General features: G+C 37.8%; 1 protein-coding gene across 2 annotated transcripts in view; it reads right to left on the bottom strand.

The window, feature by feature from the left end:
* LOC137967872 (uncharacterized) overlaps positions 1 to 20,000 on the bottom strand; it is a 21,398-nt gene that overhangs the window by 1,076 nt on the left and 322 nt on the right. Inside the window, exons 2-10 of one of the 2 annotated variants that reach the window (XM_068814467.1) lie at positions 13,216 to 13,361; positions 12,395 to 12,439; positions 11,983 to 12,099; positions 10,710 to 10,778; positions 5,199 to 5,260; positions 2,480 to 2,582; positions 2,192 to 2,323; positions 810 to 982; positions 1 to 692 (exon numbers count right to left, since the gene is read on the bottom strand). The exon at positions 1 to 692 is cut by the window's left edge and continues 1,076 nt beyond it. In XM_068814467.1, the coding sequence (XP_068670568.1) occupies positions 593 to 692; positions 810 to 982; positions 2,192 to 2,323; positions 2,480 to 2,582; positions 5,199 to 5,260; positions 10,710 to 10,778; positions 11,983 to 12,099; positions 12,395 to 12,439; positions 13,216 to 13,361 (947 nt within the window). In that variant the 3' untranslated portion in view covers positions 1 to 592. The remainder of the gene's footprint in view (positions 693 to 809; positions 983 to 2,191; positions 2,324 to 2,479; positions 2,583 to 5,198; positions 5,261 to 10,709; positions 10,779 to 11,982; positions 12,100 to 12,394; positions 12,440 to 13,215; positions 13,362 to 20,000) is intronic. The other variant, XM_068814468.1, reaches the window with a different exon arrangement.

Here is a 20,000-nt window from a genome sequence, read left to right as displayed (position 1 = left end):
ATTTGTTCCAGGTCTTTGCACTGTATAATCAACAAATAAGTGACACAAAAATTGGTAAAGAAAAAAGCATGTCAAGACGAGCAATCTGCATATGTATGTCATCTCATAATTGTCCACAATGCCATGGGTCTGTACAGTTATACACCTAGTTCACTGACATGCATGATTTTATTAGAAGTGAAAGTTCACTGGTGGTTTTTAAAAACCCTCCTGCAATGAATGTACCTCTGAGAGATATAGGCAGATTAGTCTGTAGATTTACTTCTTTTTCCCAGAATAAACAAGGAGCTTCTTCCTAAATACAGTTATAATTGTTGTACATTATACAATAATTATGAATGTACAATAATTACAATACATGAATTAGTACACCATTGGAAAGCATGATCAGAAACTATGTAATTGCAAAGAGTAGGCCTTCTTCCACACTGGCATCATTTTTTCCAATTAATAAATATTATTATTGTTGCTATTAAGGGTCTGTATTATTTAGACAAACAAACCCCAACTTTTATGTACCTATATGTACAGCCTATGTTTTAATTACACATTCAGGGACTTCATTATTCTGTTCCATGCAAAACAGAACTTGTCACACAGGAGATGTTTTGGCTTGCAATTCTTTTATTTTCCTCCAATACTTTGCAACTTCAACACCTTCCCATGAAAGATTGCCAACTGGTTTGAAAATACTGGAAAGGAAAGTAATCATCTGTGAGGTTAAAGACAAAATCACATCACTGAGCAAAAACAACACTGCTTTGTTTATTAAGGTAGATTGACTAGTGAGTGTAATCTGATGCACATACTTGTCTCTAATGAATTCCATACAATTTCTTTCCTCTTCTGTTAATGTTTCACTGACAGCATCAATATTCTTCTGAAGATTCTGAATACTTGCAGTGCTGACTAAAGTGGTTGGAATGTCTTCCATCCCCAACGTAAAATGAAGAGCAAGTTTGGAGATGTCGACACCTTGTTTCTTGGGAAAAAATGAGAAATACCAGATTAAATTAAAACAGTCCTCACACAGCTCAGGTGAAAGTCTTACTGGCATGTTTAAAGAGGCATGTCAAAGACTTGCTTGCTTAAAGAATGCAATGGGTGTATAATTGAACTACAACATATACACGGCTGAATTAATATGCAGCAAGGGAGTTTCAGGCTTTCAGACTTTTAAACTTGTGTTTTGCATATAAAATCAGCTGCACTAACACACTGAGATTTTAAGCATGAGAGTATTAATTACATCACTTTTCCCTAGATCCAACCCTCTGACTACCAATCGGGTCAGTTTCAAACTTGATGGTGGACCATGAAATCCACAACTTACACTCAAAGTAAACAGCCTTTGGACAAAAATCAAAACTTAAAATTTTGCCAGAACTAAGCAAACACATTTTGAAGAACATCATATCATGTCCTTTGCTGCTAAGAAAAGTTCTCATTCAAGGAAAATAAAATTGACAAATAAATCAAAAACTTAACTGATACTTATTTACAAGCGAACCTGCAGTCTAGTATGACAAAAAGTGAAGGCAAATAAAGCTTTCAATCCTGAGAGTGAGAATTCTATTTTTCACTCTGTCTAACACCATGCAGATGAGTTTACTCATCAATGGGGGCTGCACTTCCGGGATGAATGGCTCAAAGAGATATATTTACCATTGTTATATACCTAGACTTTCGCTCAACAAAATGAACACTGTGATTGGTTGATTCTTTGTCATGTGGCCCTGATCAAATTCAAATGTATCCTGACCAGGATACAATTCCGCAGTTGTTGCCCGCTCTGGATGTTTGTTGCAGGAAAAGTCTAAATATATAACAAAGCACTTAATTTCTGGTCCCTCCGGAAACTAGTTAGTTCGTTTTCCCTCGAGTCCTGATGTTTCCTTGGGACCATACATTAAGTGTATAATTATTATTCCCCCTAAACTCTAATAACTGAACCCACCTCATGGAATAATAGAGTTTGTACAACTTGCAGTTATTGAAAGCTACCGGGGTAACTGTTTTAAAATTGGTGTCAACATGCATACAGGTCAGCATACGTGACTCACATGACTCGCTGGCTTGCAGTTTGTCAAGACCCGGAATAATATTAAGACAAATTTAATGAACCCTTCTGTTACTGGTTATAATTTTTCACTGTGTATTTTTATTCTATTAATTAATCAACTTCACAAACCTGACAATAATCAGCAGCTTCTTTGCACTTACTGCGTACCATTTCCCCAGCTGGATGCCATGCAGGAGGCCCACGACTGGACAGTAATCCCATTGATATTGGAGAGGCATTCACTACTCCTATTCCACGCTCCTTAAAAGAATGCAGCATACATGGTACAATAGATTCCAACTATCTAGTTTCAGGCAAACAATGAATTGTTCCAAGTGTTCAACAGTGTATTTGAAAATCACTGACGGCCTTAATGTAAAACAGTTATAATACTAGCTATTGATATAAAATTTTCACCTTGAAAAATTCCTTGTAATCCAGTAATTCTGTGTCATGCAAACAACAGCGGCAATAACTTAACACAGTGTCAATCCTAACTGTACTTCTCTCCACAACTGTCCTGTAAGATTTGATTAAACATATACTTACTAGACAACCTGAAAATTCTATATCATTCAAAGGCAAGAAGGAACATAAAAACTGGATCTGTGAAGTGCAAATCACACTTGAGTTCCAAGCAATTTCCCTTATCCCCCTGACACTGGACATATACAAAACATGGATCCCAGAACCAAGGACTACCCCTGTGGACCACCCCTCATTCTGTAAATTGAATACATTTTACAAGCACAAAAATCTTTTGATGAAAGAAAGAAGTGATCCTCACACTTATCTGGTCAATTTAGATAGGAACCCATGACTAGGAGTGAACAACTCCCATACTAAGCCTATGTCGCAGCATTTTGACAAACCAATCTACTTTTAGACTACCTTTTCTGCAAAAAAACAAAAACAGTTGTTTCAGTGACATTATGACTTTCTTGTGATTGCATGGTTACCAGGCTCCTGCGGGAGTCTCACTCACGAGAAAATCAAACCAAAAGTTAAAGTCATGGTCTCTGAAATAGCCATGAGAGAAATATAGGGCAGTTTTTCACTCCTAGTTATAGACCACTTTCATAAATGGCAATCACCTTTACATGTACATTCTTTTGTATTTACATTTAATTAGACCTAATGCCCTCATTTTAAAACAATACATTCTTTCAATAATTTTATAATTTTATTTGCTTGTCATAGCAAGACTAGAAGGTATTATTAGCATTAAAACAAGAATATTAATCTGGCCACCATAATGGCAAAAGAGGTCTATGGGCTACACCAATGATTTAAGCAATCGTCTCATTTTGACACAATATATACCACTTAATGGTGGCCAAAAGGGAATTCGTAGATAACCCGCACTTCAAATATACATTCATTTCATTAATCAAGTCCTTCACAGGAAAAAATGAGCCCAACAAACTGACCTGCTCCCAGTTTGTAGATCATTGCACCAACATCGCAGGGGTCATGGGTTTGAATGTGTTTGGAGCCACCTAAATTTTCCTGGTGTCTGTAAGACACAATTGCATAAAACATTGTCCAGTTAAGGGTAAGGATCACTTCTCTCTTTCATCAAAATATTTTTCTGCTTGAAAACCCACAAAATGAGGGGTGGAAGTCCATGGACAGTGTCCACAGGGGTGGTCCATGGACCTTGGGTCCATGTTATGTATACTGTACGTCTCCTCTAAACTAGCAACTGCAGTTCCTGTATTCTCTTAACACATTAAGCTGTGTCCGGATTTTGTGACTTCCAAATTGAGTCTCAAGGGTTACCAACTACATGTACAAGGTTGTTTTAGCATGTGCTCAATCAAGAGATTAGCAAAACTGCAAGTGCTCTGTGCAGGCAAAGGCATGCTGGCAAGGGAAAGTGTGAGAAATTACATTTGAGAGACTCCATGGATGTCGTAAGCTTCTGGAACCTCTACTACAACAAGCCTTAGTTTGGTGGTTGACCGTAATTTGGTCGTTTAGTTCATGCAAGGGTTGTAAATGCTAGTTTTATTTGTTGATTATTCTGTGCAATCGCACCAGTCCGTCCGAGCCTTTAGGTCATGTGATTTGATCGAGGTTCATTCCAGTTTAGGTCAAACCTCGGCGCTACACGTTTTTGTTGACTAAGTTGTTATTTGCCCCGTTTATGGTCAAAGGAACACTAATCGGACTGTCATTGTCAAGGAATTTACGGAAAATCTAAGGGATTGAACATTACGAACACTCGTGAATCAAGGTTACGGTAAACACGAATTTTCGTATTGTAAAGAGGACAGTGTCGAGCGTTTCCGTGTTGATCTAAACGAACCAACAAAAGACTTACAGCTGTTACAAGGGTAACTGATTCTTCTCTGGCTGAAACCTTTTTAGGTGATTCATATGTGGGAACATAAATGGGCTGAGTTTCAAATCAAGAGCATGGAAGCTCTCCTTGCTTTCTCTGATGTTCTTTTCCTGCTGCTTGATCATAAGGTCAACTACGTTCTGTAGAGCATTTGCACAGTTCTTGCTAAGTGCAACTTGAAAGGCTTGACAATGTCTTCATTTTATATAAGAGGGACCTCAGGTGGTACTGGAGGCTCACTGGGGAGGTTGCTTAGAAGGAGGACAATGCCAAGAAGGCCAGTAACATGGAACATTTCCTTTTGCTAGTCAGCAATGTTGTGATCCGGTTCTGGCATAGTTAAAGTCGTGTGTTTTTGGTTACTTGCCCAGCGGCGAAGGCACTTCTTAACCAATTTGTAAGGCAACTTTAGAGGTCACAAGACACTAATTTTCTTTAATTAATATAAGGGCAGATATGTCATTATACTACATGTACTGTTACTGGAGGAATTAACTTTCTAGAAATTCACCAAACTACAGTGATGTACCTCCCCTGAGATTCCATACTTATTTTATGGGATGCATCTAGAACTGCTGCATTGAGTATACATTTTCAAAAAAGGAAATGAGTACCTCCATTACCAAAGGGTATTCAAAAGGTCATTCTTAATCTGCAGATCGCAGATTTCCACCTACATTGGTCTACTTTTTTTTGTGCAAGATGTTGTTTTTTTAGGACGAAAGGCAGAGAATAGTTAGCAACACATTGGGTGACAGAAAGGCAAAAAAATATAACTATGACACTCACTGAAAGTTTACTAATGGATATCCTGTGATTCCAATAAATTTCACTTTTCCCTTGTCTTTCATCTAAAATTAATAAAGGGTATCAAATTTTCACAAACCTTATACACCTTTGTATGTGCTACATATATGTACAAAACAAAACTAACCATGGTGAACTTGTTGGTACAACAAAAGGGAGAAGTGATGTATGTCTTTGAAGGGCGGGTTATAGGCCACTTTGGAAAATACCATACATAATACTCTTTGTTTGTCCCCCCAAATTTTGCATAAGCATTGTTTTTGTTTTCTCTTGGGACCATTGTAAGTTCCAAGAGAAACTGGAAAGAATGCTTGGGGGATATTTTCGAAGTGGCGTATAGCACATGAGCCCAACTGAGTGGCTTCATAGCTAAGGTCGCTAAAGTACTGCAATGGCATTGATTCCCATTGAAGCCACATGAATTTTTCAGGATTCTATTAGAGTCCAAATACCGGTAAGTGCGACGATCATTTTGCCCTTTCATCCTGCACTTCAAATATATACTGGTACAATTTACATTTTATTTCATTGTTGCTGCCACTTTTGACAAGGGGCTACAGAAATAATTTATATACTTTATACAGAGGCAGAATTTTTTCCCTATACATTATATTGCGAAACCATAGCTCCGCTTTTAGGCTTGGCTAAATCTATATATTTATTAATTATATTAGAACTTCCTCACAGCTTTAAGTTCTGATTGATGCAAGGCAAGACAACATTCTGTTTGGCTGGATAGGTGCAGTAGCATATTGTTTCATATTTTATTCTCCATGAACCCCTTCCAGATAATTCAGCAAGGCTGCCTTAACTGCAGGCTAAAACTGACTACAGATGTACATCACAGAGTGACCTCCTCTTTTCCAACACACTGAGTGTAGTTTCTTTAACATTCCACCTGTAGAGTTGACCTCATAGTCCTAATTCAAGAAGGTATGAATTCTCTCCACATAGTTTGCCACTAACTTTAAACCTCGAATGGACATAACCTGCTTAGGGATTGCCTTAACCAGGATGAATTTGCAGCAGCCGTTAGAGTTTTATCGCATGAAGAAAAATATTGTAATGTGTTATCTTCTTAACGATTTTTCACTTCTCCTGGAAGGCCCCAAAGTTCATTTACCTGCACTCAAAACACATTTTGCACGGGACATTGACTTTTCACCCAATTCTCCAATACGTATTTTGCACCAGAAAGGAAGAGTTCACCTTTGTTAGACCAATAGGAAACTGCACAACAATGCGTGTTTGCTGGTCGAAAGTCTTTTCATTTATCTCATGCAGCGCAAATTCCCAAAAAAGAACAACAGTGTATTTCCCCATGTTCCCGTTTTACTAGGCCTTGATCTTCTCACAAAGTTAACTAGCGTGCATCTGTAATTCAGCGAGTCACCAACACATCACCATTTTTAAGAGACACTGTATTAGAAAAAATAGCCATTTTAGAGGCAAATGTGCATGGTGACCTTGTCAATGCACTGAGAAAAAAAATTTCTTGCGAAATCTAACTAATATAGTGGTGACTCGTGCACACTAACACAATGTCGTCGTTTTCTTCTTTTGTTGGTTTTATTGTCTAGCGAAATTAGACTAGAAAAAATGTTAAGCGATATCTAATTAGCCTGCAATGGCCTTGTTATGAAAAAACAGTCAGTATAAACCGTCTAATACTGTAAGGTTTTCAAACTGCGTGTCACCATTTTGGTAAAGTTGCTCACGCACTGAACTAATGTAAACAAGTTTTATATCACATGTCATAAGTTTCACTCCTTGTGCGAAATTCGTATTTTTGATAGTTACTATATTTTTGTTTTCTCTGCATTTCTATGTCTCTTCCCAACAGAAATTGTTGAAGAGTGTTATAAATTAAACACTTTACTAACATAAAAAGTATTCTTTTAAATTTTCTGACGTTTTTACTCGCATAATAAACCTGGGCCGGGTATTACATAATTTATATATGCAAACTAATTTTAAGCCATAACAATATTTGACAGTTGGCGATACATCATCACTTTATATAAAATACCACACCAGTTAGTATTTTATACGACCTCCTGAAGGAAACTACATCAAGGCAAAAGGCAATATCCTTCGTCCATATATATTCAGTGTGACGCTGAACTAGCTAACGCCATCAACACTGTGTTTTTGGAACCCACGAAGCATTACCAACCCCTAGATGCTGTCCCTACAGAGGTGGAGGACTCCGATGTGCCTTTAATTACGGAATCATTTGTTCTATCCGCTCTAACCAATCTGAACCCGCGTAAGGCAGCTGGACATGACGACATCGGCAACTGGTTTTTGAGGGAATATGCTGAGATCCTCGCACAGCCTATCACATCTATACTGAACGCGAACTTTAGAGAACAAAGGCTTCCTGCCCTTTGGAAGCTTGCGGATGTGGTGCCTCTCCCAAAGCAAAAACCCGTGGAAGATGCCACTAAGCACCTGCATCCTATCTCTTTGACGCCCGCTATCTTTAAGGTTGCGGAAGATTTTGTGGTACTCAGATACGTCGGTCCAGCGATGTTGCAGATTATAGACCCGAACCAATACGGCAGTATTCCAAGATCCTCCACTTTGTACGCTTTGATATCCATGGTACATAACTGGTCACAAGCCACTGACGCCACGGGCGTGGCTGTTAGAGTGGTACTTTTCGACTATCGAAACGCTTTCGATCTTATTGATCACAATCTGTTGGCCAGAAAGATCGAAGCCTTGGATATGCCACGCTGGGTTTGCGTTTGGGTGCTGGACTTTCTGTCAGACAGGAAACAACGTGTCAAGCTGTCATCAGACTGCTGGTCAGAGTGGGGCCTAGTCCCCGCCGGGGTGCCACAGGGGACCAAGCTTGGTCCCTGGTTGTTCTTATTAATGATCAACGATCCCGAGGTCGATGCGCTCACTTGGAAGTACGTAGACGACACGACTATCGCCCAAACGATACCGCGAGGTTCGACTAGTGATGTATAAAGCGCAGTTTCCGCTGTTGAGGTGTGGTCGATCGAAAATAGGATGGAACTGAACACTGACAAATGCAAGGAGATGCGCATTGACTTTAAAAGGAACACTCACAATTTTCCACCAATTGTGATAAATGGCAAGGAACTAACAGTATCAAACAGTGTAAAAATCCTAGGAGTCACTGTTAGCTCAGATTTAAAATGGAACGAACACATCTTAGAGTGCATTAAGAAAGCGAACAAGCGCCTTTATTTCATTGTTCTTCTAAAGCGCGCCAACATTCCACTGAGCGACATTGTAAACTTTTACTGCACCACAATAAGACCTGTTTTAGAGTACTGTGCCCCAGTTTTCCATCATGCGCTTCCACAGTATCTTAGGGATGGCATTGAACGAGTGCAAAAGAGAGTGCTCTCCATCATTTGTCCTTATGCGTCGTATTCAGAATGTTTGGTCAGGTTCGATTTAGTAACCTTGCACGCTAGACGCGTAGCTCTGTGTAGTAAGCTCTTCGAGTCTATTACGTCATGCCCGGATCACAAACTTTTGCCTGCCTTACCTCCTAAGAAAGAACACAGATATAATCTAAGACAGTCCAGGGCTTATGCCATGCCCCGTACACGTACAAATCGTTTTAAGAACACTTTCATTCCAAGTATGTGTACATAATTTTTTAGACTAGTTTGTACATAGTTATATATAGAGAGTTTTTCAATTTTTTTATAGAAATGTTTATTGTTATAATTTCAACTAGTATTATATTTTTAGAATTTATTTAATCTTAATTTTAAGTAATTGTAACGCAATTCTGTCTACGGACTGCTATGTTCGATATTTTAATAAACTATCTATAATCTATCTATCTATCTATGTATCTGTGTTGTCATCTCCTTTTTGCCGCTAATATGAATCTTTTTAGCACATCCACCAAAGTAGAACGTCCTTTTTTGTTCATTGTACGTACTGTAGTAATATCCTTTAGAAGTTAGAAAGCGACAAACTTTTCTTGCAGATACAGCAATTGTAGAAATCCTGTCTTCTTTGCTCTTGTGGGGCCTCCCTTGCCTTCTTTAACGTAACTTCCATGACGTCCTCTGTTAAACAATGGCTGAATAGGTTTTATCTTAGCTGTTAAACCTTTGTATGTCTTGTATGTTCCAGGAAAATCATCACTGATTAATCTTCAAGCACTTGTAGGAGAAATGTAGCGCATTTCAGCTACTTTACGAAGAGAAAACCTTTCAATGTGAGATAAAAAAAAATATGCTCGCGCCCTTGTCACACTATCAATGGCAGCAAGCAAAACCATACTTCAGATTATAATACTCTTATTAGCTATTAAATATCTAAATCTACACAATTTCCCTTTTTTTATTATTGTGGATATATACCAAAAAAAATTCGAAGATAGTACATCAAACTCAGTTACGAATAAAATGTTTACGCAATGCTATCCTACCGGTTATGGTCACTGTAAAGTTGTGTCACTTATGACCCTATCAGCACGTCCTATAAATAGTTTAAATTCCTCACAAATACAGTCTGTGACAAAATTCGTTGGAACAGTACACGACTATACAGATCTGAAGCTTTTGTGGCTCACTCTCCCTCACAATGTTGTTTTAATGCGAGTCTCTGAGCCCATTTGCCAAAACAACATTGTGGGAGGACAAGGTATTGTAAAGTGTTTCAACAATTTTGTCCGAGATTGTGGCTACTGCAAATTTAGATTTGGCTAGTGAAAGAAGACCTGATACTAGCCACTAGGCTAGTGAGCTAAAAAGTGTCTTGAGCCCTGAGAGCTATTGTCATTTTTACACCACTGGTAGTTGTAGTCAAATGACGCCATCATGAAATTTGCATAATTATTCGTGAAATTCGTTACAATCAATCATGCACATCATAACCTGCATTTTTGGACATTACGGCTCTTTGCATACAAGTATAATAAGACAAATTTTTAGTGTTAAGAGGTGTAATGTGGCAAAAATAATATTGGAAGTGGTTTATTTTCTGAAAATCATTAATTATTGTTTCAATTCCAAGCAATGTGACCACTAACAGCATGCTACCAACTTTGTGTCCACGTTTACTGTATGTCATGACAAGAGTGAGGACAATGTGCGAGACAGCGAGCCATGCAAGCCAACATGGTGAGCCAACTGCCAGTAAACATGTGAGCAATGCGAGTGAGCAATGCAAGTCAACATGCGAGTCAACATGCGAGTCACACAGTTATTGAAAGCTAACTGTTTTAAAATGGGTCCTTAGACTTAATCACTGTTTATCAGCGCTGTTTGAAAAATTAATATTATGGGTGTTTAGACTTGAATTCAAGACTAGCAGAGCCTGCATGACTCACTGGCTCGCGGATTGTCCAGCAACCCCCTTATGACAACAATGACATTGTTTCTATGCAGAGACTTATCACCAAGTTAAACACAACCACACTTGGTTGTTAAATTGACAACCACACTGTTGGAGCTATAAAAATATAACAGTCATGATATGGAATTATACCTTCTGCAGGGCTGGTAATGTCTCATTAATGATAACATCCAGTGATGAAGCAAACTCCATATCATGAACCTACAGTAAAAGGGAAAAACATTCAGTATAGCACATGAGCACACAGATGATGTCACTTAAATTATAATGTCAATTAAATGTCTGTTCAAGGTTTACTTAAATAAAGAGCCATTATTAATAAGCAGGAGTTTCAACAAGGTTTGAAGCAGTTGAGCATATGGGTTTAAAACCCGGGCAAAGTATTTGGAAGGCCGTGTGGGCCTTCCCTCCAAGAGGGGTCTGGAGGCATGATCTCCCAGATAATTTTGAAACTCTTAAGTTGCAGAGATATAGTGTATGTTTGCCTGCATTCTGAAGTCCATAGCAATATTCTTCAACCACAGAAAAATCACACCTTTTTTAGATAATTTAATAATTTGATACCAATATCCACAAGTTTAAAGAAGATTAATTCATTAAGCGTGACACAAAAAAGTGCACTCCTCTCAGCAGGAGGCAATTCGACTCACAAAGAAAAGTAATCAGCAATCGACGGTGATCTTTTCTGGGCCACTATTGCAAAAAACACAACACTGGGAAATTTCAGATGATCTTTTATGGATCGCAATTCTTTTCACAATGCAGACCGGATAACTCAGAACACTCACCTCAGAGTGAGCGAAAGCGGTTTTGTAAGTGTTAGCATAACCCTATTCCTAAACCCAAAAGATAACTCTTACATTGCCCTCCACCTCTTTTCAACAATCTGAGGTTATCACAGAACTAAAAACATGTTACACATGTACATTACAGTACAGTACTTTTTGTTTATACATGTACACCCATGGGAAAAATAATGAGGGCAGCATTCAAGACTATACAAAGACACAAGGGGCACTTTCCATTAGACCAGAACATCAGTTAAACTTTTTTAGATAATTTTATGTGGCAAGTGGAACTGTTACAGTGTTTTCCTGGTGGCCACTTAAAACCAAACACATTCAAGAAGCATTGCCCCAAAATGTAAGCAACCATTGCACTTGAAAAGGAATGAATCAATGGGATGTGATTTGCATTTGTTTTGGAATTATGGGACTTTACGACCACTTCGCGAGGTATACCCAAATTTCCATTTTTTTTCCATTCCTGTTCCATTCAATTCCTTACCCTTTTTTAAATTTTTGGTCAACTGGAAAGTGCCCAGGATGAGATGAATTCTGTAGTTCCAGAACAAAATAGATGTACCTTACAACATGGTACATGTACATGTACATATTCTCTGTACCTGAATTATGTCAATGTAATCTAAACCCAGGCGCTTTAAGCTTTCATCTACACTTTGCAATGTCTGTTCAGCGGAGAAATCAAACATCTTCTGAACTTCTGGTTGATACCGACATACCTATATGTATTAAATAAATACAAAAGATAGTCTGATAAGCTCAATTCCCAGAAGAAAATAACTTAAATTCTCTGCAGTTTTGAACAATAATATTAATATTCTTACCACAAACAAATTAATGCATACATATACTGAGTTGTCTAAAAGCAAAAATAACCAGAAATTTAGCAGGTCTTAAGTAAAGTTGCCATTTCTAACAAAGAGTAAAACTTGATAACTTTTATATCAATCCCATTTAAGTCTAAAAAGATTGGGAATTAAATAATGAGTTACACTGTACATTGTATACATGTACCTTTGTTGCAATGTAGTATGCTTGACGAGGGACATCTCTCAAGGCCTAAAAAATAATGCAGCAGCTCAATCATTATGGATGTTGTGGTTCGTATTTTCTCTTGGTCCAAACTTTTTTAAATTGTTCAATCTTGATTTCCCTTTGTTTCAGATTATGACATTATGAATATTAGACAAAGAGCAACATTCAACTGGTTTGAAAAATGTGAAACCCAAAAAATTTAGAACCACGGCATATACACATTTCACCCACACAAGTGCAGGGGGGGTTCATTGAGGGCTGTCATTACAACACATATTGACTGGCTGTGCACACTTTTTTGCCATCAATTTGACTGCCTGCTTTCTTAAAAATGCCCACCTGCCAAATGCTGAGGACCTCCTCAGCAAAATCTTAATCAATTAATTTAATTAATGAAACCCTTGCAAGCATATAAAATACAGGTTTTCTCATTATTAAGATAACAGAAGCAAAAATCAACATATAACCCATTAATAATCTTACCAAAGTGGAAATTCTATCTTTGTCAACTTATTTGAAAAAACCTAATTTTTATGTTCTCACAAAGACGCATTCCCTGGTTTGAAACCCAGAATACAAACTGTACTTTAATGTTATACTGTATGCTCTAAACTTAAATTGCTTTAAAACTTATAACTTAACCACTGAAAGGTTTGTCTTAAAGTTTATGGTATTAAAATGCACCTCTTGCCTCTATCATGAAATCCTTGACTCACAGGGATTGCTCTGAGGATTGTTTCAGTCCTTTATAATAATTATTATATCCTCTAAAACTACGTACCATAAAAAAGTGTAGTTACCTTTCCCAAAACAGTTTCAGCTTTGCCATGCCCATACCACGGGGCAACATCAATATAGTTGATACCACTCTTTATAGCATGATAAACAACTCTGATCGACTCTGCATCATTAGTTTCTCGAAAAACACTTCCAAGGGATGATGCTCCTGTTCCCAAAAAAAACAAACTTTGACTGAAGGCCCTTCACTAGAGGTTTCTGGGAGATTTCTCTCCAGTCATTAGGGGTAACGTTACTGAATTGAGAGACATCTGAACCTTTCAATTTCTTTTTCACCAAGCAGCATGCTGTTGGTATCCTTTCTTTTGGCCATTCCATGCAAGTACTGTACCTTTGCATATACACCTGTACCTGCCCAATTCTTATACATTAGGCACACTACATTGGTCCAATGTAACTGTGATTTGTCACACCTACAAAACAATAATTATTGAGCTACACTGTACTAAAGCTGCAATAATAATAACAATGATAATAATAACAATAATGATAATAATAATAATAATATTTAATAATAATAATAATAATAATATTATTATTATTATTATTATTATTATTATTACTATTAGAAGATCAAGAGCTAGAAGAAAAGCTGTTTGTGATTTTAAGAACATTGATATTGACATTGAAATCCAAGAAGGAGCCATAATGTAATATTTAGGGACACTTTATTGACGTCGTTTTTTTCTTAAGTATATTTTCCAATTCTTTTATTGATCCTGTTGGAGTGAAGTTTTTAGTATTTTTTATTATTTATACGGATTAAGATTGTAGTAGATTATATTCATGTATTGTAAATTTAAGATTGTTTAATTAAGTTAAGAACAATTATTTGTTAATAAAGTTATTGCTGTTTTATTGTTATTGTTATTATTATTGTTTTTCACCTTCACCGGCTGATCTTTGCTGCTACATATAAAAACCTGAGGAAATGGATCATAACCTATGACAAAGGGTTCCACACAATCTCTCCTCCTTAGATTATGTATCAAGCACCTTTCCCAGAATCCTTGCTGTTCCTAATAGGTAAAGTCTGCTACAAGCCTAGAAGGAAGGGTTATTACAAACGTCTTTGTACATGTTCATTGCCGTGCCTTTAACATCTTCAGTTCCCACGGCCTGCTCCTGTCTGACCTTGTAGCTCAGTCGGTAGAGCAGCAGTGATCTAACCCAGAAGGTTGTGGGTTTAATTCCCACCCTGGCCAGAGTTTTTCTCTGTCCTTGTGTGGGCCCATTTTCATCAGTAGGGCTAATGTTCACATGGTTCATATGGGGTACAAAACTAGCACTACACATTACACTCTAATTAGTTAAGTCTATTGAAATATATAGTGCTACATGCATATGGCCAGCATTGGTAAAAACGTACCCTTCCTTGTACTTGTACATGTTCATTGCCGTGACTTTAACATCTTCAGTTCCCACGGCCCGCTCCCGTCTGACCTTGTAGCTCAGTCGGTAGAGCAGTGGTGATCTAACCCGTAGGTCGTGGGTTCAATTCCCACCCTGGTCAGAGTTTTTCTCTGTCTTTGCGTGGGCCCATTTTCATCAGCAGGGCTAACGCTCACATGGTTCATATGGGGTACAAAACTAGCACTACACATTACACTCTAATTAGTTAAGTCTATTGAAATATATAGTGCTACATGGCCAGCGTTGGTAAAAACGTACCCTTCTTTGTACTTGTACATGTTCATTGCCGTGACTTTAACATCTTCAGTTCCCACGGCCCGCTCCCGTCTGACCTTGTAGCTCAGTCAGTAGAGCAGTGGTGATCTAACCCGAAGGTCGTGGGTTCAATTCCCACCCTGGTCAGAGTTTTTCTCTGTCCTCGTGTGGGCCCATTTTCATCAGCAGGGCTAACGCTCACATGGTTCATATGGGGCACAAAACTAGCACTTCACATTACACTCTAAATCAGTTAAGTCTATAGTTAATAAGCCCCTGGCTTCTATACAGGCTTCCTTGTCATTACCACCGTCAACGTTTGTAGTCTATCATCTTTAAGTTATTATACTACCATTTGCATCCATCCTTGAAGTGTGACAAATTTGGCGTGAAGTTTTACTTTTCAAACGTTAAAGGTTTGTCCGGTTATGTGTCACTTTTGACCAATGAAGCGTTGGCGGTTATGTCGTAAAATTGACAACGTTTTTGGCGGCATACCAGCATGTTTTGTTCACATGCTCTTGAAGTTTTTAGGTTTTTCATGAGAGTGGAAATATTTATGAATCTGCCTTGGAGTCTTGAAGAGTTAGAAACCTAAGAGTTTCGATATATCGAACTTGGTATACTTTATCAAAATGACGAAGGCAAACATGTCGTGTTGAACGACAATCCCAGTGTGCCTCAGAATTGCAGTTTCTTCAGTCCTCACCTACTGTAGCTTGAAAACCAAGCGTGCTGAAAGGAATCATCCATGTAAACAGTACAGCTCTACTACAGCACTTTCTTTGCAACTTGGATAATGATGAGCAAGATACCAGGAAGACCAAAGAAAGGACTTCATACAATGAAAAAACTCCAATTGAAAGGTACATCATTGCTGAGAAGCAAAGAAAGATTAGAACGAAAAAGATAAGTGATTCAGCAACTACGAAAAAAAATATACATGAAACCCAAGTGCAACTTCAAAGATCGAGGAGAAAGTATACTGCATCTAGGACATTAGATGCGCACACACTCTTCCTTGTTTCAAGGAGCATTGGAAATCTTGATCTAAAGCGACTCCTGGATGGTAATTTACCTCATTCCAAACTTGTTAACTTTGAATTTTCTTTTTTCTATTGCAAAATGAGCAGAGATATTATTAGGGCGGTGAAGCAAACCCCAAACATTCTTACGAAAAACCTGAAAACTTTGAGGGCACATAAACAAAACATGCTGGTGTGCCGCCAAAATGTTGTCAATTTCACGACATAACCGGCACCATTTCATTGGTCAAAAGTGACACATAACCGGACAAACCGTTATCGTTTAAAAAGTAAAACGTCGTGCAAAATTCGTCACGCTTCAAGGATGGACACAAATGGTAGTAAATTTCTAGTGTATTGTGTTATTATTTTTTTCTTTTCTTTATGTGGATAATAACAAATAAAGGAATGAATGAATTAATGAATGAATACTATGAGCATGACCCGTGGCTACTTTAAAATAGCACCAGAAAAAGCTTTGACAAAGTCTACATGTACATTGAGAATGAAATATCTATGAAAGAAACTGAGTAAACTTGAGGTTTCTGGAACACGCAAAACCTCTGCTTTACTATAAATGTAAGTTTGAATTCATCCACAAAAAGTTAAAGACCTTCGAGAGGTTTCCGTTGTGTGAAATGTTGGCCTCAATGTATATGCACGCGAAAACTCTCAGTTGTCAACTTCAATATGTGAAGAATTGAGGCAGAATAAAGTTGAGACCTTTTTTTACGAGTGCAGCCTCAAGTTAATCGAGTCAAAGGAATGTAGACCCCAATACCTGCCCATTTAGCTTGCCAATACATGATCATTTGGACTCTTGTTTCTTCCTTTCTTATTTGTATTGGGCGGAAATGCATCGCGCCGAGTGGTGAGGAAAAACGGAAGTGTCATCCTTCACTGCAGAAGTATATTTCAATGTCATATGTCTGCGTTTGCGGTTTGCGGCTAAGAGTCAGAGCGGTGCAAAAAAATTAGGCACGGAATGTTCTGGAGGTACAGTACTTATCATGTTCATGTTCAAATTATTATGATTGGGAAGAAACCATGCTAAAAAAAAAATCAAGGACAACGGATTCAAACCTGCAAAAAGCAAGAGGCTTGCACGGGTTCACAAATGATCCCGAAATGGAATGTTCTGGTCAGAGAATCAATGTGAAGATCGCTTTTATTTTAATCACTTTAAATCATGGCTCACACAGGTTTCTGCCTCCTTATAGTTTTCCAGAAAGACTGAATTTTGTTTCTTACCACGCTTTTATACATGTAAATTTTCCACATTTAATTATCAGATACAATCATCAAAACACTGATTGTGACTGATTGGGTGTCAGTCACGCATGACCAGTGACTGCAAAACTAAGAAACGAAAACAGACACGGGGTTGGAGAAACGGGCCCCTGGTCACAATCAGTTTAGAATTGCGTCCAAGTTAGTTTTTGATGATTGTATCCGATAATTAAATGTGGTAAATTTATAACAGCGTGGTAAGAAACAAAATTCAGTCTTTCTGGAAAACTATAAAGAGACAGAAACCAGTGTGAGCCATTTAAAGTGATTTATAAATAAAAATAAGAGTTCTTCACATTAATTCTCTGTCCAGACCATTCCACCCTCCATGCCAATGATTCCTTACTTTTTTTCAGGATCATTTGCAGTCCAAAATGGGGATCATTAATTGCGTTCCGGGATCATTTGCGGTACTGGTATCATTAAAAATTTTGCGGTACAGTTTGAGGGTCATTTGCAGTCCTGGGATCATTTGCGGACCTGTACAGGCTTTCCCTTCCCCCCATAGGTGTGTTGACCACACTAGTTTTGATAGAAATTTGATTCATTCAGCTGAGGCATGTGTCTTAGTTATGGCATGTGTAAAAAACCCTTTCGAGCCACCTTAACTCGACGAAAAAAGAAAGGACTCCGCAGAAGTCCTTATTGAGTTTGCGCAAACCATTGCTTGGAGACAGTTTGAAACCCAGACTAAGTCTCGATCGCCCTCCAAGACCCCAAACGCCTTGTCAAATATAGGATGAGCGCATTGCAAAAACCGGTTGGACCAGAGTGACTAGCCCATAAACTTGGGCTGCGACGACCTAAAAGACTTGACACGTTTTCTGCAGAGCCTCTCTTTTTCGCCCTCTGCTGAGTTTTAGAGAAGCTCTGCTCCCAGGGTCGTATTCCCTGGTCTGAAAACCAGAATAGTTTAATGTTTTAACATTAAAAAATGCTCTAAAATTCCTGAAAACATATAACTTGTAACTATGCATTGAAAAAGTTTCTGTCTGTATGCATTTGTTGGTTGTTTCTTTTTTGTAAGATTCAAATAAAAAATCCATTTTTGTACTTAATATAATGAACATCTCATTGGTGCTAGGGTTAGGCCAAGCATCAAGCGATTCTTGTTAGGCCTGGGTTTCCTTCCATAGGAAAATACATACTTCCCAAGAGATACAAATATTTTGAAGGTACATACCAAGCAGAATTAACACATTCACCTCTAAAGGGGGCCCCATTGACAAGCAAAATTGTCTGGAGTGAGACAGTTAAAGAATAATCATATTGTATCGCTGAATATTTTTACAAGTTGTGCTGTATTTTGACAAGCCCACTAGGGCGAGTCAAATATAAAAACACGAGTACACTGTAGAAATACTCAGCAATACTACACACCAAACATCTAATACACTATTTCTTATCCAACTTTTTTGCACTAAACATTTTAGCAAATGAATTGTAAACATCGAGAACCTGTGACAGATTTGTGCGTGCGGGACAACATCAGCAACTAAACTAATCAAACCGGTTCTCTACAGTACAATAACTAACTGTACAATATTGTGGAATACATGTATCTGTACTCGTTTAGTGCATTTTTTTTACAATAACTAATACAGCTGGATAATAATAAGGGTTATTGTCAGAGCAGACGTTTTTGAGCGGCAGAATGAGCCATTTATGCAAGTTTTACTTGCAGAAATCAGGCAATCTTATCCTGAATGCCCTAATAACAGATTAAAATATCTGACCCTAGTTTTTGAAATGTCCTATTTTATTAAAGCGGGCTATTTTATAATGAATTGAAGAATAAAAATTTTCTTCATTATAATCACTCCTACTCCCTCATAAGCCACCATATTGAATTTTCTTAAAGGCTAACTTGGTGTCATATAAATATGGAAAATGAAATACTGAACAACTGTAATTCATAATTAATGCTTGGCTCATGGAAAAAAAAATTAGCCTTCAAGAAGTCCAAGAGTAGAACTCCTCCAAAAACCAGCATAATTGCCATTGTTTGAAAAGCAATGTCCAAGTGTGTGAGAGGTTCACGAGTGTGAAGTAATCTAATCTCTGAGCTGACCTGACTTACATGTATCAGCTGATCTTCCTGTCCTTAGTTTCCCAAATACTGATCTACTTTTCATATTTTCCCAATCTTTTGTACTTAAGGACGGTGCCTATTGCACATACGTTCCTGCCCACCTCGAGATACTTGAGTTTCCTATCAGTGATGTTTACTGATACAGGGATATTTTTGCACAGTTTAATTAAACCCTTTGACGCCCAACTGGCCTAAACCGGCCAGACTTAGCATTTTACTCTGTCTAACGCCAGACGATTTTACTCATCAATGGGGAACCCCCGGGAGTCAATGGGTTAATCCCTCACTCATTAAAATTATCCGGATAAAGTAGATCTTAGTACTGTAAGTGCTCTTGGTATCCAAAAAGAAAATTGGGGATAATCATGCATTTTGAGAGATAATTAAGCTTCAATTTGAGAAAGAACGCCATACATTGCTTTGTATTTTAAAGCTGTTTACAAATAATATTATTGACGAATTATCTTTGGAAAACGCGTGGTTACCTCCAATCTTCTCTTTGGATTTCAATAACACTTGTTAAGATCTACATTTCCTTCATAATCATAAACCGGGGCAAAAATACCTTTGAATTAGTAGGTAGATGGCAGAGTTTCAAGGAAAATTCAGGCTCCAAACCACATGGTCGTGACATCCCATATACACTGTAACTATCGAACGGAACATGTCAATTCTCTTAACCGTTTTCTCAGAATTTTTTAAAGTTGCGCTA

Source organism: Montipora foliosa, chromosome 8 (genome assembly GCF_036669935.1).
Source record: "Montipora foliosa isolate CH-2021 chromosome 8, ASM3666993v2, whole genome shotgun sequence".
Classification (NCBI taxonomy): Eukaryota; Metazoa; Cnidaria; class Anthozoa; order Scleractinia; family Acroporidae; genus Montipora; species Montipora foliosa.
The sequence above is the reverse complement of the archived record's forward strand: the minus strand, read 5'-3'. Positions and strand labels throughout refer to the sequence as shown.